This window comes from Punica granatum, chromosome 8, assembly GCF_007655135.1.
Source record: "Punica granatum isolate Tunisia-2019 chromosome 8, ASM765513v2, whole genome shotgun sequence".
Lineage (NCBI taxonomy): Eukaryota > Viridiplantae > Streptophyta > Magnoliopsida > Myrtales > Lythraceae > Punica > Punica granatum.
In genome coordinates this window covers 21873273-21900928 of record NC_045134.1, presented here as the reverse complement: position 1 = coordinate 21900928, position 27656 = coordinate 21873273, and the positions used below count along the sequence as shown (strand labels likewise).

The window sequence follows — 27656 nt, the reverse complement described above, 5'->3', positions numbered from 1 at the left end:
TATTATCTTGAAGCTTTGAGACGAAAAGATCAATGACTGATGATGACGAATGTTCTCTTTTTTACCAATGGAATGGAACTCTCTACTATGCGAGAGCGGAAAGTCTGCCCGGCGAATATTCCTTGCCAATAGCCTTGGCGTGGATTTTAGACATGCTGGAACTCGACTATCTTGGATTACGTACGCTAACGATTTCCCCTCTTGCAAGTGTACGATTTCATAAGACTCGGCTTGTAACTTTTCTCTTGAAGAAGTCGATGTAGTATGTATCAGTACGCATCATATAACAAAGTATATCTGTGGTACAATGTGAACAATCCTGATAAGAAGAAAATAACATAATTTCGTCTTGACATAGTTCTATTAAAATTCACCCATTTCATATGTGGTCATATTGTAAATTCTCAGAAGCTACATATACAAGGAAGTTGAAGCAATGAGCGTGTGTATCGACAATTTTTTTTAATTTTCAATATTTCAAAAATGACCTTATACTCTCTTAGCTTTTTCTTGCTAGCTACTCCCCAAACTATGCTCCTTCTCTCTCTTCCCGTTGCTACTATTACTGCTTCATTATCGTACTCTATCTTCTCTGACCATTGCTATCGCTACTTAAAGATTGCCTTTATTGAGAGATAGAGAGAGAGAAAGAAAGAGAGGTAGGGAGTGGACAAAGGAGAAAGAAAAAGAATCAAGAGAAGATAGAGGGAAAGTGCGAAATATAACAAAAAGAGAGAATTTAATTTAATGTTCGAAATTTTTGGTTGGGCGGAAACTTTTTAGTCTAGTGCTTTATTTCTTTTTAATTCCAAAAACTTTGGGTCGTCCCATTGACGCTTTTGAAAGCGTCGCTTAAGATACCCCTTGGCCAACCCTTTCAAAAGTGTCAATCAAGGAGCACTTTAGCTGACGTTTTTCAAAGGGTAGGCTAAGCGGTACCTTGGGCAATGCTTACCTTGGCTAATGCCTAAAAGTATCGCCCAAGGTACCCCTTGCCCGTCGCTTAAAGATGAGTCGGCTAATCTAAACCTTTGGAACATTTCTTATAGTGTTAGCGCATGCCGTCCTAAGTTGATGCTTTAAAGCGCCGACCAAATTAGTTTTGATTTTTTTTCTAAATGTATTTTTTGGTGACACTTTTTAAAGTGCCGGCATAGCTAGGTTGGACCTACACCGACTTTCCTGAAATGTCACCTGAAGTTCCTATTGCAGATTTTCGGCAACGCTTTTCAAAATGTTAGCAAAAAGGGGTAGCTTAAAGACCTATTGCCTGTATTCTATATATTTCAAAACATAAAGAGCCGAATTGAGATGGAGGTTGTAATGTAATAGCACAAATACTTATGGGGCATTTGGTTGGTCCGATAAAAATTGGAGGGGATTAGAATGAGAAGAGATTTGGAATTAGGGGATTAGAATTGAAAATATGGTTCTTTTTTTTTTCTTTTTTTACCTTGGAAGAGACGAACAATAGGATAAAAGTAAATTTCAAAGACTAATTTGTCCTTTGACATAATATCAAAATAAATTTTATTAATTATTTTATTTATTTATAAAAAAATGAATTGCTCTCTCCCAAACCTGGGCTCGCGAGAGCTGGTTAGCTCCCAAAGTGCACCCAAACGAAGGAATTGCAAATCCGACCGAATTGGATTTGCAATTCTTGTCCGCTCAACCAAATAGGCTGTTAGGAATTAAGATATTCCTTTTTGTGTTCGAAAGCTCAACATACTTCAAATAATCTAGTTCAAGCTGAATCAACTCATTAAGAGGTAAAGTTATCTCAATATTAATTTTTTTCATTCACAAAACTCAAAATCGAGACCTTACTTAAGGGATTAAGTGTCGAACTATTTAAACCAACTGTTGTTTGGTGACTTCAGAGGTATTTGATTTTTTTTTGTAGGAAGATGTACTTGTCTTTTTCTCGATTACAATTGAGACTTATAGGTCTAATACTAAGAAAAAATTAATTTTTTCTACGTGAACTCTAGTATCCGAAAGCCCAATTGGGCCTCAACTAATCTAGTGGAGCCGGATCTGCCAACTGAAAAGTAAATCTCTCTTAGTGTAAATTTTTTGCATTCTCAAGGACTCGAACTCGAGACTTTACTTAGATGAAACAAGCGCCGAACCCCTTGAACATAATAAGCCGTGTTGGTAGAGATAATTAATTTTTATCAGTAAAATTATGCGGATTTCATTAATTTACTTTTTATTTTGTTATATTAGTTTCTTAACTTTCCCATATAACCGAAAAAAAAATAATGAGCCGGATTCCTTTTTTTTTTTAAATTTTTTGAGTAAATAAGCCGTTCCCACTTATGCAGTATTTGCTCCTTTTTCAGATTGGAGGATAGGTTGGAAGATACCCAATCATTGCCATTTTGGAGAAAAGAATCCGACGATGGCTAAAACTTAATATTGGCATATATATATAGTCATGTGACATATATATTGCTAGTATGAGTTTTTTTTTAATTAATTTAGTTTGTAGCTCAATTCAGGGATTACGTAGAAGAATTGAAAAGGTTTGAAAAAAAAAGAAAAAGAACTGAACTTTCTTCGTTATATATTTCCTTGCCGTCATTGTTTTTATTACGCACGTGATAAGCTACATTTCTCAAATTATCGCACAACTACTTGACGGGTGATTCTTTTTTTTTTTTGAATCTAAGTTTGAGACGATGAGGATTTGTGCCGTAGTGAAATTTCTTTTCCTCAGATAGTGGCCGACACAGAAATAATTTCGCTCTAGCAATCCTTGATAATGTAGGAAATTAAAGCTTTTGTCCCATTTCAAAATAGAAAAGATTTGTATTATAGTGAGATCACATCAGTGTAATGAAATCGTTGATGTAAATGGTGGATTTTAGTTGAAATCAAACAAGACAGCATGACTTGGGCGTACCCTTTACATTTTGTGATTTATTGAGAGGATAATAGCTCGATACAAACCATTAACAACAGACGTATATGAATTATAGCTTCTTGCCCGATCAGGACTGGCCTCGTGACTCCTCTGAAGAGCATTAAATCGATTTATTTTCTTCTGAGGAGGGCTCTTGGCTATGCATGATTAGATGATAATCCCAGTACTGTTACGATCTTACTCATTCATAATTGATCATTCACTTAACATCATGCATGTCATTCGCCTTGCATGATTCAGATAATTTGGTTAGCTAGACAATTTGTTTATCCTACCAATTAATGTGCCCGGGTGTACCACGTACAGGAGTGTCTTAAACTACCTTCCCAACACGAAACTGAAAACCGAAATCAACATATTATGGTTTTTGAACATTCATCAATAATTATCTGCTTAAGTGCTTATAGTAATTTCAAAAGAAATTTAAAATAAAACACTTACTAATTTTAACTGGTATTTCCATGTTTTGATTGGGATATTATAACTTATAAGAAGTCGTTTTGGGCTCGCTTTGGTTTTCTTTTTTTTAAATAGAAATTTTAATCACTAATAAAAGAGTATGAATAATTCCACAACGAGTATCGATTTTGGAACTTATTGATTACTTGGCAAAGTCATGCGTCAGTACTGCACTACACTCTCTTTCAATTCTTTGGACAAATTTAAGTTTCTGCATATAAGACAATTAGAGGTTGCTATCACTTAATTATAATTTTAGGATTCATAGCAAATATCCAGCTTTGTACTTCCAATGTGAATTCCGCATGGAAATACACAAAACTCATAAGACGAAAGAGACAAACATAAACTTCAAATTAATGAGGTAACAAAAAATTTCAAATTAACTAAAATGTGCAAATTTACAACAAGAAAAGCTGATGATCACCAAATATTGAATTGACCACTTTAGTCTTGTCGTATATTTGAATATAAATACTAACAACAATTTACAAATTAAGGAGATAAAAATTAATAATTTATATGAATGAAAAAGAAAAATCGTAATCAAATGTACGGATAACTGCTGGTTGTTACATAGACATAATGCTTAGAATTATATTACATTGCTTATTTAAATCCTCGTGATGAAATTTTATTACATAATGCATTAAATTATATCACTTAAATCAAAGAAACCGTACAACGTTACCTGCGTACTCACAGAAAGAATTGTATTTTCGTTTATAAGAGACTCATGAGATTAGTAAAAGAAAATGAAATACTAAATATAAGATTGTATTTACATTGCTAAATGCTCGCGAATGTCTGTTAATTTATATTGATAAAGTTCCCTAATTTGAAAAGTTTTACATGCGTCACGTGAGGAGTGCACTGTAATATGTATTATAGCATGCATGTCCTAAGACTTTTGAACCTAATTTTTAATTATAGACGTGTCTACATATCTTACCAGCCATTGCAAAGAGAAAATGATCGTATCCAATGACATAAGGGATGTCAATTTCCTTTTTAGTGCAGAGTGTTAGCGAAATTGGGCGTCCATAGACCTTTTGATTTCCTTGCTTTGTTGTAGGGGCCATTTTATCATCAACTTTGTAACGGTCTTTTTTTCCCCCTCATGTGTTTTTTTTTTAATGGTATTGTGAGTTTTGCGTGATTTTCTCCTTGCAAGATCACTTGTTTTTAGTGAAATCTGATTGATACACATAAAAGAGATAAAGTAGTCTGCAAACTGTCACATTTTGGCAGCTGTGCACAATGCACATCTAGTTGTTACGTATTGTTATACTCTTTGTCAACATCCCGTTTTGATCCGCCGGCTCCAGAGGGGGCAAAATCGCCGTTTTGTCATCCGTACGAGGGAAGTATTTTTCAGCTAATTGCTCGAGCATTCACCACTTCTGGAAATATGGCATTTTCTCAATTTAACGCCAATTTACCATTTTTCAGAAAAAAAAAAAAACTCTATGAGTCGCCTTTGAATTTTACGTGCATCAATGTCAACTTTCAAAATCCAGGACAAAACTCGAGGACGAAAAATATTTTTCTGCCCAACATTGATTCATAAATTTTTCTAAATATAATGGTGGTCCCGGATCATTTTTTTGATGTCCAATTAGAAAGACGAGAATTTTAATTTCTGACTCGAGTTTGAGTTTTATGGATGAAGATAATACACGCTGGAGAGCTTTATTTTTTAGTAGACTGATCTGGTGTAAACGGAATTAGTCGGAAGTCTATTAAACTTTGAGATAAAAAAAAAACTTAATTATGAGAATGAAAACAATAAAACACGATTATTATACCCTCCATCCTTTGCCATAGCATATATTATCTTGAAGCTTTGAGACGAAAAGAACAATGACTAATCATGACGAATGTTCTCACTTTTTTACCGATGGAATGGAACTCTCTACTATGGGAGAGCGCAAAGTCTGCCCGGCGAATTTTCCTTTCCAATAGCCTTGGCGTGGATTTCAAGCATGCTGGAACTCGACTATCTTGGATTATGTATGTTAACGATTTCCCCTCTTGCAAGTGTACGATTTCATAAGACTCGGCTTGTAAGTTTTCTCTTGAAGAAGTCGATGTAGTACGTATCATATAACAAAGTATATCGGTGATACAATGTGAACAATCCGGATAAGAAGAAAATAACATAATTTCGTCCCGACATAGTTCTATTAAAATTCTCCCATTTCATATGTGGTCATACTGTAAATTCTCAGAAGCTATATATACAAGTTGAAGTAATGAGCGTATTTATATATATATATATACATAAAAGTACGATAAATTTGTCCAATTTTTAATATTTCAAAAATGTCTTTATACTCTCATAATTTTTTATCGCACTTTTTTGACTTGTGACTTTTGATCGCACATTTTCACAATATATATAAACCGGCTCTTTCTATTCATTGCTCTATTTCGACGCTTTATTGCCCCACATCTCTCTCAACTAAGTTAGTCTTTCATCACATGTATGTTTGTTCTATTATTATTGGGCAAATTACATAAAAAAAACATAAGTTTTGTAAAACGTCTCAGTTTTGTCATAAATTTTGTTTTATTACAAAACAAACCATAAGTTTTCTAAATTGTCTAAAAAATGACATTCGTTATAAATTCCGTCAATTTTGCATACATGGATTGTTAACTTCAGACATAAATCAATAAACAAATAAGATAGGTTAAATAAAAAAAAATCAAATTTTCAAAAAAGTCTCAATTTCATCATAAATTTGATTTGTAATGAAAAAAACCATATGTTTTTGCTCCTAAAGTCGGCCCCGGCTAGCATCTCCTCTCATGGACCATTTCTGAGAAAATTTTAAAATATATATTTTTTTAAATTACAAATCAAAATTTGGAACAAAACTGAGACTTTTCTGAAAATTTAGGTTATTCTGCAAAGAAAAGAGAAGATGATCAGATGATGTGTAAATTTTGTGGGTCCCGTGAAGTCCATGTAGGCAATAGATGGCAAACTTATCAGAAAGGTAACGGGAGGTCAAATTTGAGACGATTCTCAAAACATGTGGTTTTTTTTGTTACAAAACAAAATTTAGGACAAAACTGAGATGTTTTACAAAATTTAGGTTTTTTGTGAAATTTCATAAAGATTTATAATTTCAAAATTTCATTGCACTATATGTTCATTTTAAATGTCTGTTGTCCTAATATGTTCAGACATTCTTTGTCTCATTGCTATGAATCACATGATTATTTTTAAATTTTCATATTTTCCCAATTTTTATTCAAAAAAAATACTCGTATCCTTCGTAAAATTTTTATATTTCTTTTCTTTTTTTTTTACTCCCACACTTTTAGTGTATTTTGTTAGTATGACTTTTTCTCATACACTTTCAACTCTCTATTCATCACTTATTCTTAACATTCGTTATCTTACATGTTTGATCATATATTGTCTCAACCGAGTTAAACTTTGTACATCTCTCCTAAAGTACGACCACTCCCAAAGTGTTTCTTAAACTTTTTTTTCCTTTTTACTCTTGATAAATTAATAATATTACTATTTTATCATTTACTCAAATAATACGAATGCGACTAAACATCACATATTTTCAATAGCACAACATCCTTTTATTCTTTTTAATAGAAAAACTAACTTTTACGTATTATTTCTCATGAACTTTAGACTTAAATGCCCTTTCATAATTCTATATTATAAAACTACCTAGCATGTTCTTTCTCATAATTATTCTCTAAAAAAGCATTAAACATGAAATAACTTCTTCATTCGACGTTCACAGTTCATTCCATCCCTTTCCTATTTACATTTGTATCCTTTCAATTATCTCTATCGGTTTTAATTACTTCTCCTCTTAATTATTCTTATTCTTTGACTTTGCTAATCATTGGATAAAAAGTTCCAGTTCTCTTTCTTCGACCATAATCCTTTTATATTTTTTCAAGTTTCAAAAACTAACTTACATATTCTTTCTCATGATATTTCAATTTCAAGGCATCATTTATACTTTTTTACTATAAAAAAACTACCTAGCATGTTCTTTCCCATAATTATTAATTCTGACGAACTTATCAAATATGAAATAACTTCTCTGTTCAACGCTAACTGTTCCTCTCTCTGTTTCCTACTTACATTTGTATCGATGGATTTTCAAAATTTATATTAAGAATTTTTTAAAATTGTTTTATATATTGATATTTTCTAATGAGTTACTGATATATATCTTGTGATTTAAAAATTTATATCTTTTGACGAATTTTTCAAAAATTTATATTTATTTATTTAAAAATTATTTAAGACATTATGCCATCTGTAATTTATTTTTGAAGTCCCAATCACATTTTTTATGAGATTTTATGGATACAAAAGTATGCATTTGAAAGAATAAAAAAGAAAGAAAGAGAAGAAGAGTTTGAAAGAAAAGAGATACCACATCATTACTTTCTTTTTTATTTAATTTTATTTTCTCTTATCTCAGATTTCTTATTCTCTTCATATTCTTATTCACTTCTTTATCTTCTGTTCATAGACACTGACTACCGTTTTATCCATTACCACTGTAGTGCTTGCCTCTACTACCTACTAATAATGTTGCACAAGCTTAAAATCCTCATGCTGTTAATATCCTCCTTCACGAGCTCTAGATACAGTCTCTTTCTTGCTCTAGATACATGTGTAAAAATGGAAAGATAAGTTGCTTTCAACGTAAATCTAATATCAATTATCAATACAATTTATCAGCTTGTAACTGAAATTAAATTTACGTAAAATCGGGTCCAATCCACTTCCTTCCAATTTTCTTCTTAAAACTTAAACCATACCCTTAAGGTCTTTAATTTTCAGAATTTTTCGATTGATTTGGGTATGATTTTTTCTTAATTTTCGAGATATGGGTGTCGTTGTAAGACTACTCGTGAAAATAATATTTCTATTAATTATTTTGTAAACTTTTATTAAAAATAAAAATTCATTTCTCTATTTTATCTTTAGGATATTCTATTGAAATGAAAGATCAAGTCAAAAAATATATCAACTAGAAAAATTTTCTTGAAATAATTTATATTTAAATTGCATTAATTTCATTTTTAAAAAATCATTTCCAGTATTTTAAAGATCAAGTTAGAAAAATATATCAACTAGAAAAAATTTCTTGAAATAAATTATTCTTAAATTGCATTAATTTCATTTTCTAAAAAATCATTTCCAATATTTTAATCGCACTTATTATATTTTTATTATTCATATTCTAGATTCTGCACCAGCACTACACGCAATGCAAGAAAAACATAGTTTAAAACGTTACCTCTGTATTTACATCATTAAATATCATTTGTAATTCTACATAGTTGTGCTATTATTAAAAAATTTTAAAAAGTTATGATGAAAATTGAAAAAAAAAATTAGTGAAAGAAAAGAAAAATAACTTAGATTGAGATAGAGATGGAGTGGCGGTTGAAAAGAAACAAGTAAAAGGTGGAGTAGAAGATGACCACATGTAAATTGATGGAGGAGCGAGATAAGCTATATGAGTTTAAAATTTGAGCACTTTTATAGTTTTATTCTTGCTTTCAATTTTACTTTTCTTCAATAGAGTAAAAATAATGGGGATAATTTCGTAAAATTGTACAATAACCGATACATATATTTAGATATAGTGATTTGTCATTAGTATGTGAATTTTATATATACATTTTTATGTTACACATATCTAAATAATATTATCAATATATATACATATATGTTTCCACCAAATTTAATATTTTTTACTTTATTATAAAATTAAATGAAATATTTTTTGTGAATATTATTAGTTTCCTTTAATAATTTTTAGTTTTAATTAACATTTAAATATCCATGGATTCCACTTGGTAGATTTCCATGTGCCATGTCTACAATATTAGTGCCATGCTAGAAAAATCCGCTAAAATTGACAAGAAAGTGATGGCGCACTAGATGTTATAATAAACTCATAATTCATAATTTTTCAATTAAAAAAATTCGTGCTAGAAATAACAAAAAGGCCAAGTTGTCAACCTTTATAGATATTATTAATTATTTTTTGTTTTATTTATTTATAAATTAAAGTAAGAATAGATTTCTAACTAAAAATACTCATAAATCCATTTAAAAGGATATACTATTAATGAACTTATAGTTTATATATTTCTTTTGTAAAAGAGTTTTCTTGTATATTTTATCATTCGAGTATTATGTATTTTAACCTTATCAAAGAAGGTTTCACGTGCAACACACGTGTAAATTTACTAGTATATATCTGTGTGTGGAGTCCTGAGGTGAGAATCAAACATCACAAGATCTTTTAGTCTAAATCGAAGTCAAATGCCAATGCACTGAGCCCAATTCTCGCAGTTTTATAGCTTAATGCCATTGTATGTTTGTCACGTATTCCCTGAGATATTTAAGCCCCAGTGTGTCTACTTTGAGCTTACGCAAATCATGGACTTGGTCTTTATGGGCTCTAAGTGGGTTTGGGCCTTTTCTTTTTACATGAAGCCCAGCTTCAAGGATACACTAAGAGTCTAATTAAACTTCATACGGGGTTCATCAGCATGAAAAATTGTTCCCGAGTGATCGAAAATGGAATGTCCCTAAATAAGTTGTTATAATCACCATACTAGATGGTTCACGTATACATGACAATTGGACGAAAGAGTGCATTCGCAAGAATTTCTGGAAGAACAAGAAGGTTTGTCTCGATATGGGGAGGACACTTAGCTGTATCAACTAGCCATATAGTGAATTTGTGATGCTATAGACTATAGTTATGTGTAATGCACGTAACTGCACAAAATTGAAAATTTCTAATCATGAGATGTAATGGAGTTCGCAATCTGAGGTCCATGTCGACGAGTTATAAAACTAGTAGAAACATCTTATGTGACGAAGAAAGTTTTAACTCATGTTACTTAGCTGATAAGCCGTGAATATCTCGTGGACTCAATGATCTACTGAATAAATTGCCATTTTTTTAATTAAGACGCATCGAGTATCTATATATATATAATGCATTTCTCAGCGCTGATCCTGTATGAGTACAAGAGAGTTCGTCGGCCTGGTTTTAGAAGAAGCGATTATTTTACTCATATCAGCCTTATGACGTTATACATTTATCGATCAAGAAAGGAAGCTTTTTGCGATACGGCCGTTTGCGCCGTGGGGATAAAACCCTCCAGGCTTGGACTCGCTCCCTGTTCCATACACAATTCTGACGATCTCCTGAGGAGTTCGAGAATACGATCTTGAATACGAGTCTGCAGATAGGATGTTGCTTGTGGTCCGGTTCTCGGCTCCAAGCTTGCGAGGTACAATAACGCCCTCATCCTTGATGCCACAATTTGCCAGCCTATTTCGGAGCATAGAGATTTTGTTTGTGAACTCCGCCACCGTGATGTTGTATGGAGCCACCTTTTGGGTTGCCTTCTCGTAGAGCAATGCCCTCAGCACCGCATCCTGACCCGACTCCACACCCAAGAGAGACGCGATCAACTGAGCATGCATGTCGGGAGGCACACATATTAGAGCCTATGTACTGGTATATGTTTTATATGCAATAAGACCATTCAACATGTACACTCATATTAATTAGCTAGGAAAGATTGGTTAAGATTAATAGAGGATGGAGCTTACGCCTTTGGCAGTGAAGTTGGAGAGGTACGGAATAGTGCCCACATAACCGACTAATCCAACGTATGGGACCGCGTATGAAGCCAAGACATAGTTGATCGAATTGCGGTAAGGGTTGAATGGTGGTTGCAATTTCTTGCCAACTGCTTCGTCCATTATATGTGCGAAGTTCTGGGCGCTGAGATTCAACAGAGGTCGTTTGATTCCACCAACCTCTGTGTAGATTGCCCTGAAATGTTTCAATCGAGAGAGAGAAAATTCTTTAGAAACCTTCTTCTTGTTGTGCAGGAGGTATAATAGAGAGTAATCAATTTGCATTCCTTTTCTACTGATGAAATAAATAAATATTACTAATAATAATAGAGAGTAATCTCGCATGATTGTCTAAACATTCGAACTCTTAAAGAGATACCTGTCAATCTTTTCAAATGAAACCGGTAATTATCATGTGTGGTATGATCGAATACAATAGGAATGGAGTGATATCATATCACCACACAAATTCTCATATATTTCATTTCACCATACCAAACAAGAATTTAGAAGGTCGTCTAACTAATTATTTTCGTTAGTACACAGCTCTGGGTTGCGGAAAATTCTCAAAAGACATAAAATTTTTGCTTGCTAGAAAGTAAATAAGAAGTATTTCCGTATATTACCTAAGGTGACCAACTTCTTGGTATGCGAATTCCTCGATTATCCGTTGAGTGACCGGGTCAAGATTGGCCTTTTCTGCCCCTACAGGCGGCGGCCCACCCTTGGCAAGGTAAGGGGTGATAGAGTCGAGTCCGTGCCCCAGTGCCCCGTTCAGGAAGAACTCAGCCTCCAAGAACTCGAGGTTCATTGCAAACTGAACCCGATCCGTATCACTAGCTTTGATGGGTCGTCCACACTTAGCATCTTTGCTACTTAAGGCTCCGCTGAATGCCCATGCGAAGCTTAGAAGAATTAAAGGGAAATAAGTCGAGCGATATAGTTTTCTCGCCATTGTTTTTGGACACGAAGGTATCCGTGTTACCGTTGAGTCTTGAAAATGTCTTAGGGTTTCAGTACGTATGCATTTTATGGGCTTTTTATAGGAGTGGCTGGGAGAAAGATCAACCTAATCGATCGATGAAGTGGACGTTTGTTGATAAGTATGGTGAGGCTGTGAGGTTAACATAAATGTATTTCATTAATCCTTATCCAAAAAAAAAAGGTATTTCATTAATTGATATGTGATCTTAATTCCTCTAATAGCGGATTCGATGATTTCCTACCTTGTATTACGTATCTCTATTAGTCATGTACATATTCGAGTGAGGATTTCTAGCTTAGTTTCTCTTCCTCTAATATGGTGCCGGGCCAGGTTGATTGGGAAAAAAAGAAAAAAATTGATTCCAGCCATTCGATTAAGTCACATTGTATTAGATCATTGATCAATCATGTTGTTCTTTTTTTTCTTTTTTTTCCTTTTGTGGGTTGCTCAATAATGTTCATTATCTCTCTATATCTTTATTTTTTCTGGTGTACAACTCAGAGCAAAAGCTCCTAACGAAAAGAAATATCTTGCGTAAATTTTTCAAAATGCGAATTTATATGTAAAATCTATAATAATAAAAGCGTATTGGTCTTAATTTTTGGGCGAGTGGTAATTTTATTTTGATAGATTCTATATGATTGAAGGTAACTAACGTAAGGATAAACTCGAACAAGAATTCAAAATGATTTTCGTTAAAAATAGGGAAAGATCATCAATATAGTTAGAATCACAATACTACGTATATAGTTATTTAGATATTTACATATCATAAACTCATAATTCATAATTTTTTCAATTAAAGAAAATGCTAGATATAACAAAAAGGCCAAGTTGTCAACATTTATAGATATTATTAATTATTTTATTTATTTATTTATAAATTAAAGTAAGAATAGATTTCTAACTAGAAATACTCATAAATCCATTCAAAATGATATACTATTAATGAACTTATAGTTTATATATTTCTTTTGTAAAACAGTTTTCTTGTATATTTTATCATTCGAGTATTATGTATTTTAACTTTATCAAAGAAGGTTTCACGTGTAACGCACGTGTAAATTCACTAGTATATATCTGCGTGTGAAGTCCTGAGGTGAGAATCAAACATCACAAGATCTTTTAGTCTAAATTGAAGTAAAATGTCATTGCACTGAACCCAATTCTCGAGTTTTATTGCTTAATGCCATTGTATGTATGTCAATGAGCCCCAGTGTGCCTAATTTGAGCTTACGCAAATCGTGGACTTGGTCTTTATGGGCTCTATGTGGGTTTGGGCCTTTTCTTTTTACACGAAGCCCAGCTTCAAGGATACACTAAGAGTCTAATTAAACTTCATACGGGGTTCATCAGCATGAAAAATTGTTCCCGAGTGATCGAAAATGGAATGTCCCTAAATAAGTTGTTATAATCACCATACTAGATGGTTCACGTATACACGACAATTGAACGAAAGAGTGCATTCGCAAGAATTTCTGGAAGAACAAGAAGGTTTGTCTCGATATAGGGAGGACACTTAGCTGTATCAACTAGCCATATAGTGAATTTGTGATGCTTTAGACTATAGTTATGTGTAATGCACGTAACTGCACAAAATTGAAAATTTCTAATAATGAGATGTAATGGAGTTCGCAATCTGAGGTCCATGTCGACGAGTTATAAAACTAGTAGAAACATTTTATGATCAGACCTAAGTCAGTGACGAAGAAAGTTTAACTCATGTTGCTTAGCTGATATGCCGTGAATATCTCGTGGACTCAATGATCTACTGAATAAATTGCCAATTTTTTAATTAAGACGCATCGAGTATCTATATACATAATGCATTTCTCAGCGCTGATCCTGTATGAGTACAAGAGAGTTCGTCGGCATGGTTTTAGAAGAAGCGATTATTTTACTCATATCAGCCTTATGACGTTATACATTTATCGATCAAGAAAGGAAGCTTTTTGCGATACGGCCGTTTGCGCCGTGGGGATAAAACCCTCCAGGCTTGGACTCGCTCCCTGTTCCATACACAATTCTGACGATCTCCTGAGGAGTTCGAGAATACGATCTTGAATACGAGTCTGCAGATAGGATGTTACTTGTGGTCCGGTTCTCGGCTCCAAGCTTGCGAGGTACAATAACGCCCTCATCCTTGATGCCACAATTTGCCAGCCTATTTCGGAGCATAGAGATTTTGTTTGTGAACTCCGCCACCGTGATGTTGTATGGAGCCACCTTTTGGGTTGCCTTCTCGTAGAGCAATGCCCTCAGCACCGCATCCTGACCCGACTCCACACCCAAGAGAGACGCGATCAACTGAGCATGCATGTCGGGAGGCACACATATTAGAGCCTATGTACTGGTATATGTTTTATATGCAATAAGACCATTCAACATGTACACTCATATTAATTAGCTAGGAAAGATTGGTTAAGATTAATATAGGATGGAGCTTACGCCTTTGGCAGTGAAGTTGGAGAGGTACGGAATAGTGCCCACATAACCGACTAATCCAACGTATGGGACCGCGTATGAAGCCAAGACATAGTTGATCGAATTGCGGTAAGGGTTGAATGGTGGTTGCAATTTCTTGCCAACTGCTTCGTCCATTATATGTGCGAAGTTCTGGGCGCTGAGATTCAACAGAGGTCGTTTGATTCCACCAACCTCTGTGTAGATTGCCCTGAAATGTTTCAATCGAGAGAGAGAAAATTCTTTAGAAACCTTATTCTTGTTGTGCAGGAGGTATAATAGAGAGTAATCAATTTGCCTTCCTTTTCAACTGATGAAATAAATAAATATTACTAATAATAATAGAGAGTAATCTCGCATGATTGTCTAAACATTCGAACTTTTAAAGAGATACCTGTCAATCTTTTCTAATGAAATCGGTAATTATCATGTGTGGTATGATCGAATACAATAGGAATGGAGTGGTATCATATCACCACACAAATTCTCATATATTTCATTTTAACATACCAAATAGGAATTTAGAAGGTCGTCTAACTAATTATTTTCATTAGTACACAGCTCTGAATTGCGGAAACTTCTCAAAGACATAAAATTTTTGCTTGCTAGAAAGTAAATAAGAAGTATTTCCGTATATTACCTAAGGTGACCAACTTCTTGGTATGCGAATTCCTCGATTATCCGTTGAGTGACCGGGTCAAGATTGGCCTTTTCTGCCCCTACAGGCGGCGGCCCACCCTTGGCAAGGTAAGGGGTGATAGAGTCGAGTCCGTGCCCCAATGCCCCGTTCAGGAAGAACTCAGCCTCCAAGAACTCGAGGTTCATTGCAAACTGAACCCGATCCGTATCACTAGCTTTGATGGGTCGTCCACACTTATCATCTTTGCTACTTAAGGCTCCGCTGAATGCCCATGCGAAGCTTAGAAGAATTAAAGGGAAATAAGTCGAGCGATATAGTTTTCTCGCCATTGTTTTTGGACACGAAGGTATCCGTGTTATCGTTGAGTCTTGAAAATGTCTTAGGGTTTCAGTACGTATGCATTTTATGGGCTTTTTATAGGAGTGGCTGGGAGAAAGATCAACCTAATCGATCGATGAAGTGGACGTTTGTTGATAAGTATGGTGAGGCTGTGAGGTTAACATAAATGTATTTCATTAATCCATATAAAAAAAAAGGTATTTCATTAATTGATATGTGATCTTAATTCCTAAAATAGCGGATTCGATGATTTCCTACCTTGTATTACGTATCTCTATTAGTCATGTACATATTCGAGTGAGGATTTCTAGCTTAATTTCTCTTCCTCTAAAATGGTGCCGGGCCAGGTTGATTGGGAAAAAAAGAAAAAAATTGATTCCAGCCATTCGATTAAGTCACATTGTATTAGATCATTGATCAATCATGTTGTTCTTTTTTTTCTTTTTTTTCCTTTTGCGGGTTGCTCAATAATGTTCATTATCTCTCTATATCTTTATTTTTTCCGGTGTACAACTCAGAGCAAAAGCTCCTAATGAAAAGAAATATCTTGCGTAAATTTTTCAAAATGCGAATTTATATGTAAAATCTATAATAATAAAAGCGTATTGGTCTTACTTTTTGGGCGAGTGGTAATTTTATTTTGATAGATTCTATATGATTGAAGGTAACTAACGTAAGGATAAACTCGAACAAGAATTCAAAATGATTTTCGTTAAAAATAGGGAAAGATCATCAATATAGTTAGAATCACAATACTACGTATATCTCTTTTTACAGCTGTATTTCCAATAGAGTTTATGGAAATAAACTTAATTTGAGGATAAACTTACTGCTTCTATTTAAATGGTAAAAATTTGATATATCCGAAAAAAGAAGCAATTTCGAGTAACCAATGAGAATATACACCCCCCATCCCTCCCCCCCAACCAAAATCCAGAATGGTTCACTCCATAATTTTAGATATATCCGAAAAAGAAGCAATTTTAGAAAGTCCCATCCAAAAAAAGAAAAAAGCTGCGATTTTAAATATTTTCTTTTACTTTTTTTTGGCTGAATAATATTTTCTTTTACTTGTTAGTTCTTATCTTATGCCCTAATTAGGGCATAGCTTAGAAAAACTTAATTAGTGTGTGAGATTTAGAAGTGCCGTAATTTTCTTATTTACAATATTGATCTTATTAGATACTGACTGGATTAATTTTGAAGTGACATAATTATCTTATCTGAATCTATTACTGATGCATCCCATGAAAGTAGTTGGGATAAACACTTTAACGAGCCAATCAACACAACAATTCCCATCACGGTGGGTTTCTCAGACGACCACAAAATCTCTAGCAAATGTTTGTATATGCATATAACAAACGTTTAATTTTATAATTTGCCACAATAAAGTTGTCCCCGAAAATCATCCTCATGACCACAAGGTCCTTTGGTGGTTTTGCTCTCCCTGTTGCAGGTAGAGTCCATCCCCGTGAAAAAAAGTTTACCAATGTACCTCTTCTCATAGTTATTTAGATATTGATAGTATTGTGAGGAAAGCAGCTAGAAGTAACTAAAAGTTCATTAGCATATTAATTGCCATCAGAGAATTTTTACACTTGGCCAGCATTGTAGCGTATTCTTCGATATCTCAAGGGCACAAACCCTCATGACCTTCTATTTCAGCCTGGCTCGATCTCCTTCCTGTGTGGATTCTTTGATGCAGATTGGGCAAGTAATCTGAGGATCTTTGTTCAGTTAGTGATTTTGCTCGTTTTCTAGGTCCTAACCTCATATCTTGGAGCTCCATGAAGCAGCGTACAGTTGCCCAATCAAGCACGGAGCCTTACGAGAGTTTATCTGTATATGACAGATGAATTTACCTGGTTACAATATCTACTACGGGGGTCGGGCGGTTGCATGACAAATTCTCCAACACTTTTTTGTGATAATGTCTCAACCATCTATTTCACTTCTAACCTAGTCTTTCATGTACGCCCCAAAAAAATCAAAATCGATTACCATTTTTCTCGAGAGCGTGTCTTTCACAGGTGGTTACTTATAGGCTTTATCAGCCCTAAGGATCACATCGCTGATTGTCTTGCCAAAGGACTGACTAGCTCTTGCTTTTCTCTTCTCCAGTTCAGCTCAATGTGATCTCCCCATAGAATGAGAGTAATAGTAGCGTTAGAAAGTGGCTAGAAGTTACTAGAAGTTCATTAGCACATTTATTATCATCAAGAGAAACGCATACAGTTGTAATCTGTACATTTATTATGACTAGGTTATACATGCATTCTGCGCGGTAGATTTTTTTTTTAATCAATTTTTGCATATTACAAAATGTTGGGCCGGTTTCTCTCCTATATGGAGAATGGTGAGAGCGGGTGTTGGAAATAATCCACATGAAAAAGTTGAGAGGAAGTCCATAGATTTATAAGAGATAATAGTCTAGCAACTCATTGGCTTAAGCTTTTGAGTTGCGGATGGGCCCGAGTCCGAAGTAAGCCTGTGGATTTTTCCTAATAAGTGATATTAGAGACCTAAATAACGATCCTAGGGAAGTGCACACGCTATGCATGGAAACTCACACCACACCAAGGCTCGAGTATGGAACTCGTGGCTAGTGAAGGGCCTAACAATTGGTATCTGAGTCTGGAAGTGGAAGCCCGGCTCGAAGCCCTCCATATAGTCGAGAAGGGGGAAATTGTTGGGCCAATTTCTCTTCTATATGGAGAATGGTGAGGGCGGGTGTTAGAAGTAATCACACATGAAAAAGTTGAAAGGAAATCCATAGATTTATAAGAGATAATGGTCTAGCAACTTATTGGTTTAAGTTTTTGAGTTGCAGATGGACCCGAGTCCGAAGTAAGCCTGTAAATTTTTCCTAATACAAAAAACAAAATAACATGAGACGTGGTACAAACAAATATATAAATAAAAAAAAGATAGGTATGATGTAATCGAAATAAAGGTATTTAGGGAGTATATATTGAACCCTATAATTCGTAAGTGAAAAAGATCAAGAAGCTAAAATCAAGTATGCAAACAAATACTTCCATTAGTCTCATATCGGAACACGCACAACATATATAGATGGACTGTATAGCAACATGTACAAATAATGCATATATATATATATATATAATTTGTTCAGGGTAATAACATCATATATGTCATAGTTTGAAATTTTTATTAGATCAATCGCATGGTTTAAAAATTACGTAAAATGGTCCATAGTTTGTATGTTGTTTTAGACATATCTCATAACCTTTTCCGCCAATATTTGACGGAGTTGCTGATGTGGCTTATGGAAGTAATGTGGGGCATCCTTGCACATTACTTATATTGAAATATAGCACTTAGGAAAGGTGGCTTCTAGCAATACGACGATTTGCATCGCGGGGATAAAGCCACCGAGGCTTGGCCTCGAATCCAGTTCCATAAACAATCCTCGCGATCTCCTGAGGTGTTTGAGAATAAGATGTTGAGTGTGAGCCTACATAAGATATTGCTTGTGGTCCCGTTCTCGGCTTCTAGGCTGCAAGCTACGATGATGCCCTTGTCCTAGCTGCCACACAAGCCAAGCTTATTTCTGAGTCCATAGATCCTGTCGGTGAACTCCGCCAGCCTCATGTCATAGGGAGCCACCACCTGAGTCGGTCGGTCGTAGAGCAAAGTCCTTCAGCACCGCATTCTGACCCGACTACACGGACATATATTTAAAACTTTGGTTTGCAAAAACTTATTTAAAGCTCGTATATTTAAATAATTAAATTAAATTCACTTGTGCGATGCATGAATCCAAAGTCTTTTAACAATAATTTTTGGATTTTATTTATTTATATTACTATTATATTATCAAATATTACACGGACTTATAAGCATAATCATGATATAGTTATTTCTAGCAAAATTTCGAGTAACGAATCAAAATATAAATCATATTACATGGCCTCTTTTCCAATTGCCACGTTTGTTTTGCATTCAAGGTCAGATCCTGAGTCGGTCGGTCGTAGAGCAAAGTCCTTCAGCACCGCATTCTGACCCGACTACACGGACATATATTTAAAACTTTGATTTGCAAAACTCGTATATTTAAATAATTAAATTAAATTCACTTGTGCGATGCATGAATTCAAAGTCTTTTAACAATAATTTTTAGATTTTATTTATTTATATTACTATTATATTATCAAATATTACACAGACTTATAAGCATAATCATGATATAATTATTTCTAGTAAATTTCGAGTAACCAATCATAATATAAATCATATTACATGGCCTCTTTTCCAATTGCCACGTTTGTTTTGCATTCAAGGTCAGAACTGCAATTTTGACACTCCCCCTCTATTTCCCCCTCATCCAGAATGGTCACTCCCCCAAACCCCAACCCCACACACCCCCCCACCCCCCCCCCCCCCCCCCCCCCCCCCCCCCCCCCCCCTCACAAGTCAGATTTGTGAATCTGACTTCACTCAGAATCGGCCAAATGGATGAAAGTAATTCCTTGCAAAAGAATTTTTTTTTTAAATAGAAGATGGTGAAATTTAGAAAATTAAAAATAATGAATCAATTGAAAAAAAATTAGAAAAATTAATATAAAAAATATTTGATCCCAGTATGAACATAAATGAAAATAACTTTTTGTCAGTCGGAAAACTTATTTTATTGCAAAAATATTAAAAATCATGAAATATATTTAAAACATTTGTATTAACTATTATTTAGAGCGTAGATATGTGATAAAATTATAAATATAATATGTAATAATAAGGAAACATGTCCATTTTAAAAACTCTATTACATAATCAATATTTTTATCCTCTTATATACATATGTACCGTACTACCTAACCATTTGAAAAAGTTTTTTTTTTACTGTGAATAAAGAAAAGAAAAATGAATTTTAAAATATTTTATTATAAAATTTTAATGGTTGACACATGGCTAAAATAGAGTTCCCACTTGAAACTCTCCTTTAGCTTAATGTATAGATACATATATATTACTTAAGCGAGACGTGATATTGTGGTCAGACCATGTGAAAGATTATCCCCAAATTGGACCGGGCATGAGAGCATGTCTTACTGGATAATGCACGTTGTGACTGGAGCGGAGCGTATTGTTTTGCCTGGTGTTGTTAATGTGGGTGTATAAAAGAGATATTTCTGATGATATTTTAATTCGAGAAATGATCTATACAGTAATTAATGAAGATTGTTATCTTATGAAAATAATGGAAGCTCGAATATCTTGATTTCATTTGGTCGAGTCAAGGGGCAGACAAGAGTGACCTCAGTCATGACAAGTTCATTTCTTTTATTTAATGATAAGCAATTACAAATCTCGGACCTAACGTGTGTGAGGTCATGAGAGATGTGAGAATTGAGTCAATTGGATGAGTTTGAACTCGTGGAATGGCCCATGAATAAAAATTGGTTAGCCATAGGATTAAATCACTCAACTTGTGAAGAAAATCGATGGCAAAAACCATGTAAAATAGATGCATATTTAATCGGCTTAGGTTAAGTTTCATCACATGAAAAATTTTAAAAATAAAAATAAAAAAAAGATGCATTTTAGGCCCATCAATACATGTGCATGATAAATGGATAGGTCCAATCATTAGTAAGCTCACAAGAATATGAGAGAGTAAGTTGGGCCTCATAAAGTCCATCATAGTCAGCCCACGTATGAGATGTGCGGAATCTAATAACTCGGCAAATAAAATAAAACGCTGCAATCATAGACGTTAAGAGTACCAATTTTGGGTGGTTAATTACTTGTCATGTCGAACTTCAGTAATAGGACCTCCGAATCCTAACTTTCTTTGCGTAAGATCAAGATCTAAAGAATCTAGGTAATGTAGCAACACACCCTAGACTTGAGCAACTTACCAGCTCTTTGCCTTAGGACTTTAAATAGGTAGTAACGACTTTATTTATGTGCAAAACACGCCTCCCCAAGAGTGCCGAATGGCAACCGAACATGTTCTCACAGCCATGCTATTCTTTTTAGTAGGTCATGAGCCTAGTCTTATGTAATAAATTCTTGGCAGTTTATGAATACAGCGAGCTGCTAAAAGCATTCGGCTAAAAAAATATTTAATAAATTAGAAAGAGTTACACTATATAATTGTCAAATACAAAGAACTAATATTCAAATATGTTGTATTAATGTAACATTTCAAAAGAAATATCCAGTGAATTTCTAATTTCCTATACTCAATTGGAATTTTAAACTTCAGAAAATTATGATATGAGTTTTTAATGTTGCAATATGTCCGCTTATAAAAAAATAAGTATGAAAAGAGATTCAACTATTAAAATGTATATATTTGTTGAAATATTGACTGTATAGTCAATTGAAAGAAATGAGGAAAATTTTCATTTCGAAAATTCAATAAAAAATTACATTAAAATTATTATTATGAATACGTAGTACTTTAATGTCAATATATTGATAAATGTAAACCTCTGGCAACGAGTAGGAACAAAATAAAAATAATTAAAAGCAAAAAGATTAAAAATTGTTTAAGTAAAGGTGTGAAAAGTAAAATTAAAAATATAATATTTCATCTAATTGCTCATAATTTTATAAAAAGTAGAAATTACCCGAAAGTAATGAACAATATATTATAATGCGTAAAAGCCGAAAAGCGCTTTTGAGATATCATCTTTTACAAACTCTTAGCATGAGGTTAAATGCCTCTTGCAAATTATATTTCTTTCCTTACATGGAATCCGTGACAATCCCCTCTCTCTATCTCTTTTTTTCCCCCCTATAATTTCCTCTCTCCGTCTCTCAATTATTCATTCTTCATTTATCCATTAATATTTTTGGTAGTTTTCCATGAAAATACTTAAGCACTGAAGAGTTTTTGGTTGGAGAAGTTGGGATGCAAAAACATAGAAACCCCCACAAAAGGAAAAAAAAAATGGAACCCCTAAAATGAGAAAGAAAAGATTAGAAGAATGAAAAATAATTAATGTGCTCAATAATTAGGAAGGTTATTTTTCAAAAATGAGAATGAAAAATAATTTGAAATAAAAATAATTAAATATGTGAAAATATATATGTAATAATTAATTCCCAAGGCAACAAGAAAAAAATGCAATGCAAACCATTTTAAAAATATTATATATATATATATATATATCTATGTATGTATGGATTTTTCTAAATTATATATATTGCTGCCCTAATGTTAATGGATAGGATATCATAAATGGATTTTAAAATGGCAACTATAATTCATCACTTTTTTTTTTGCTGAAAATTAACTTGCATGGCTTTAAAAAAACTATTTCATGGATTATTGAGGAAAAACACTTATATATAATTATTTTATCAATTTAAAATGCGCATTTCTTTTGTGTTAAATTAATTAACACACATACCTCAACATAATTTCTTTTATTTGGATTTCTCTCTGACATTTTTATTAGCATGACTCTCTCATAGAACTTATTATTATCTATTACTTAGTTTTGTTTTTGTTAATTTCATCATTTTTTTTATGGGTGCGCCATTGTTAAATGAGAAAAATAAGAATATTAACCACTAGATTGTCGTGATGTCGACTCATATATCTATTTATTCTATAGAATATGTAATATGGTGAAATACAAGACTCTACATATAATGCAATGTAATTTTTAAACACTTAGCTCCAAATGCGCTGATTCTTTCGATTGGTTGAAATTTATATTTTCTTACTCATGCAATCAATTACTTTTATAATTTGATTAAAAATTTTCCAAAATAGATTAAATTAAAATTAAATCTACATGAAAATTAATAGTGTGTTTGGTTTTAGAGTTGAGTTAAGTTGAGTTTTGATTTTAATTGGTTTATAATGATTTTGATGTTGAATTATGAGAAAAAATGTGAAAAAGTAATGATTGTATTGTTGATTGTGGAAAAAGTAATAAATAATTTAGATAATTTATTATTAAAAATTGAATTAAATGATTAAAAAAATTGAAAAAAAAATGAAAAAGTAATAATTGTGTCGTTAACTTTTGTTATGTAGTGACTAAAGTTAAAATTAGAGTTAAAATCTTAAAATCTAATTGTGAAATCAAACGGGCCGAACTAATCCAAAAAAAAATTAAAATTCAATGTTCAAACTAACCTTACTTTTCAATATATTTTAAGTTTGTAATATATAATACTAAAATTATTCTCCAATACTAATTGCCACATATTCTAAAATCTCAAATTCTCAGCTCTTCATTATTTCGCTTGCACTTAGGATTAAATCGACACGAACAATTATTAGATAGGCTTTCAAATTAATGATCCACAAACTACAATGAGTTTTCCTAGTAGCGAAATTGCTCAGTGTGACTAAAGTAAAGCTTCTTTCATATTCTTTGTTTTCTCTTTCTCCTCTACAGGCATCATGTTGAACAAAACTCTTTTAAATTTTAGAGCTAACTCAATATTTTGAATCTAATATTCTTCTAGTATGGCTTAGATTGAGTTATGCAAATAAGAAACCTGGACATTGTTTAAAAGTAAGGTAAATTGCACTGGTTGTCCAAAATATTTTATAAATGTTTCATTATGGTCCAAAAAGTTTTTTTCACTACATGATAGTACAAAATGTTTTAAAGTTGTTTCATGATGGTACAAACCGTCAACTCGAGCTTGACGCCATCAAGCCAACGCTGACGTGGCTACTACGTGTCACCTCCTTGCTGACGTGGCCGAAAAATTTTAAATAATTCTAAAAATTTTAAAATTTTAAAACTTTTTAAAATAATTTTAAATTTTAAAAACTTTTTAAAATAATTTTAAACTTTTAATTTAAAATTTAAAATAATTTTTTATTATTTTAAATTAAAAATAATTTTAGTATTAAATTAAAAATATTTTAAATTTTAAATTTTAAATTTTTTATAAAATTATTTAAAATTCTTTTTAAAAATAAAAAAAATTAAAAATGTAATTTTTTGAATAATAATTTTAAAATAATTTTTATTTTTTTCTAAATTTTTACTCTTTTTTGTATTTTTTTTATTTTTTTGTTTTTTTAACAAAATTTTAAAATTTTAAAATTTTTAAAAATAATTTTTTTTTTTTTTCAAAATTTTTAATTTTTTTTTAAAAAAATTTTGTATTTTTTTGGACTTTTTTAAATTTTCTTTTCTCTTAAATGACGTGGCGCACTATTATTGTTCCACGTAACAAAAGTGACACATAGGACGCGCCACGTTAGCAAAATGTTAACTGCGTTAGGGTAAATTGACGGTTTGTACCATCATGAGACAACTTTGAAACATTTTGTACTATCATGTAGCGAAAAAAACTTTTTGGACCATAATGAAATATTTGTAAAATATTTTGGACCACCAGTGCAATTTACCCTTAAAAGTATTCCAATGACATAAAATAATTGCTATTTTCAAATTTTTGGCAACAAGTTGCATAATATATGACATATATATTAATAACTGTTTGATAATAATTAATCCCACGCAACGTGGGTGTAACTGGCTAGTTCAATTTAGACTTCTAGCTGTCGTTTGATGAGAGGCTTACATTCATTTAACAAGAGAATGACACATAAGCTTCTTAAGCAATTCCTCATCATATAGTTAATTCTCCCTTTGTTATATGATGAATTTTTTATATGGTAATAACTAGCCCATTAAAATTAAATGAATATTACAGTTGAAACATTCCTTTTTTATTATAAATTCATATTTCAATTTTTTGATAAAATAAAATTTTATGTGTTATTCAAGCTGTAAAAATTGACCTACGAAACAACACAATAATAGTAAAATTACCTTTTGTTTTTTACCAAGTAATTAGAATCAGACATGTTTGTATAATTAAATTAGTTATCAAATAAATTGATTTGTTTTAATTTTTAGATAAATATCATAATAAATAAATCTAATAAATATAATTTTATGAAATTAGTTTCTTATAATCAATGGTTACGATACAATAATATTTATAAATATGTAATCTCTAGAAAATTAGAGATACTTATAGGAAATTATAACGAATACTACACTCAATGTTAGAACAACCTCTGGTATATAAATTTTCTTTTAAAATATTATTAATGTTTTAAATTTTATATGATGATAAAGATTAAATTAAATAAATTATAATACTTATAGGTTTCTTCATTTTTACATTATCAAAACTTTTATATATATATATATATATATGTAACTTAAATTGCTACAACATAAGTAAGAGCTGAAAACCTACATAAAATATCTTTTTAGAATATTTTAGAGACTATATTTCTATTACTAAAACTTACATTTGTTTGTTGTAGACAAATTTCCGGATTTTTTATATGAATTATTTTTTAGAGAACAAAATTAGAATTTCATTAACTTATTATAAAATAAAATTGATTAGTTATATTGATATATATATATATATATATAAATAATGCATAATAAATGAACTAATTCTACTTACTATATGTATCATAAAGGAAAAAATATATGCCATAACACAATATTTTGCTTTTGTGTCAATTTTATCACAACATTTTAAAATTACATTATATAACACAACATTTAGGGTGTAGTGTCAATTATGACATGTCATTAAAATTTTCATGAAAATTAAACAAAATGATAATGTGGGCCTAACCATATTCCAACCATATGGATGATTAGAGGATCTAGACTCTTACAACATGCGGAATAATTCATATTCCGACCATCCTAGTGCCTTTTTATCCACTTAACTCCCTCACCATCAATACGCGTATCCCGTTCCCGTCTCTTCATGTACAAAATTTCTCCTTTAGAAAATAATCACGCCATCGATTGAATAAAAATATACATATTGAATTTATTGTAGTTCATATAGTGAATAAGGGATTAAAAATTGTTAAAAAGAAAAGGAAAGCTCATACTTGTCAAATGAAATGCAAAGCTTAATTCATTTTAACAAAAGAGGGAGAAGTGTGAGGAGAGAGATATGCAAGCTCACGGATAAAGAGTGAGAGAAAAGGCAAAGCACTGAACTGAAGAAAAAATTTGGGGCTAAAGTGGGACTAGAGATATATGAAGAAGCGAGAATATAACTCGGGTATTAATGGTGAAGGAGTCGAGTGTGTGGCATTGGGTGGGTCGAAATATGGGTTATTTCTCACGTGGCAAGAGTCTAGACTTACTATTCATCTATGGGTGCGTCACATTAGTCTTTCATTTAATTTTTACGAAAAATTTAACATTGTGCCATAATTGACACTGCACCCTGAATGATGTGCTAGATAGTGTAATTTTAAAAAGTTGTGATAAAAGTAGTACAAAAGCAAAATGTTATGCTATGATTGACAGTACACTATAAACGATGCGCTATATAATGTAATTTTAAGAGATTTGGATGCAATTGACACAAAAGTAAAAGGTTGTGTTATGACATATATTTTTCCCTATCATAAATTATAAATTATAGATTCACTAGATTAAAGAAGGGGAAACTTCCCTTTGTCTTCAATATGAATTTGTTTAATAAGTGTTTTTCTTAAGCGCAAATAGTGTATGATAAAATATTTTAAAACCATGGTTTTAGTTAAATTTCGTGGATACAAACATGATTTTCTTTAGCAGGTTGATAGGTACTTTTAAAAACTATTTTTGCTTATTTTTTATTAAAATATTAATTATAATTTCAATACTTGAAATTATTGTTTTTTAAATACTTGAAATCTTTCTAAAATAAGTATATATAATATTTTTAAGCACTTTTATATTAGCAATAACACTCCTAAACTAAGCCTACTACTCTCTTGCTCTCTCCCACCCTTTCTTCATGTCGTGCAAGAGCAAATTGAAAAACTTTTATAACTAATCTGACTTATACTCTGTTGTGATGTTCCTTTATGTTGATTTCTTCTTAGAGTTGAAAATTTTCACCCGATGATCACTGCAAGTATCCGCTGAACTTCTTATCTTTCGTCGACTCTTTAATTTTAATTCTTAATTTTCAACCTATTCTTTTCATAAGTTTCATTGTTAAAATATTAATTAAAAATATAAAATGAAAAACATTACTAATATCAAATGAATTGAAATGATTCAAAAGGGCCAAAAAGAATAATAATAATAATAAAATCAAGAACATGGAGAAAAGTCTTAAATAGATGTCCCTCTTCTTGCGCTCCTGCCATTCCTAGCGATGCCAT

The 27656-nt window shown here is 32.2% G+C and overlaps 2 protein-coding genes across 2 annotated transcripts; both read right to left on the bottom strand.

The window, feature by feature from the left end:
- Positions 1 to 10426: 10426 nt before the first annotated feature.
- Positions 10427 to 12060, bottom strand: LOC116215970 (desiccation-related protein PCC13-62-like). Its single transcript, XM_031551813.1, has 3 exons — positions 11693 to 12060; positions 11037 to 11262; positions 10427 to 10895 (listed from the first exon to the last, which is right to left on the bottom strand). The coding sequence occupies exons 1-3, from the start codon at positions 12019 to 12021 to the stop codon at positions 10524 to 10526; spliced, it is 927 nt and encodes a 308-aa protein (XP_031407673.1). The 5' UTR covers positions 12022 to 12060; the 3' UTR covers positions 10427 to 10523.
- A 1882-nt stretch (positions 12061 to 13942) lies between these two features.
- On the bottom strand, positions 13943 to 15501 carry LOC116215969 (desiccation-related protein PCC13-62-like). Its single transcript, XM_031551812.1, has 3 exons — positions 15155 to 15501; positions 14500 to 14725; positions 13943 to 14358 (listed from the first exon to the last, which is right to left on the bottom strand). Exons 1-3 carry the CDS (start codon positions 15481 to 15483, stop codon positions 13987 to 13989), a joined length of 927 nt encoding a protein of 308 aa, XP_031407672.1. The 5' UTR covers positions 15484 to 15501; the 3' UTR covers positions 13943 to 13986.
- Positions 15502 to 27656: the final 12155 nt, after the last annotated feature.

Coding starts and splice junctions, on each gene's coding strand:
- LOC116215969 (XM_031551812.1), bottom strand. CDS start 15,483: ATGGCGAGAAAACTATATCGCTCGACTTATTTCCCTTTAATTCTTCTA. Junction 14,726..15,154: donor CAAGAAGTTGGTCACCTTAG/GTAATATACGGA, acceptor GAAACATTTCAG/GGCAATCTACACAGAGGTTG. Junction 14,359..14,499: donor CCAACTTCACTGCCAAAGGC/GTAAGCTCCATC, acceptor ATGCATGCTCAG/TTGATCGCGTCTCTCTTGGG.
- LOC116215970 (XM_031551813.1), bottom strand. CDS start 12,021: ATGGCGAGAAAACTATATCGCTCGACTTATTTCCCTTTAATTCTTCTA. Junction 11,263..11,692: donor CAAGAAGTTGGTCACCTTAG/GTAATATACGGA, acceptor GAAACATTTCAG/GGCAATCTACACAGAGGTTG. Junction 10,896..11,036: donor CCAACTTCACTGCCAAAGGC/GTAAGCTCCATC, acceptor ATGCATGCTCAG/TTGATCGCGTCTCTCTTGGG.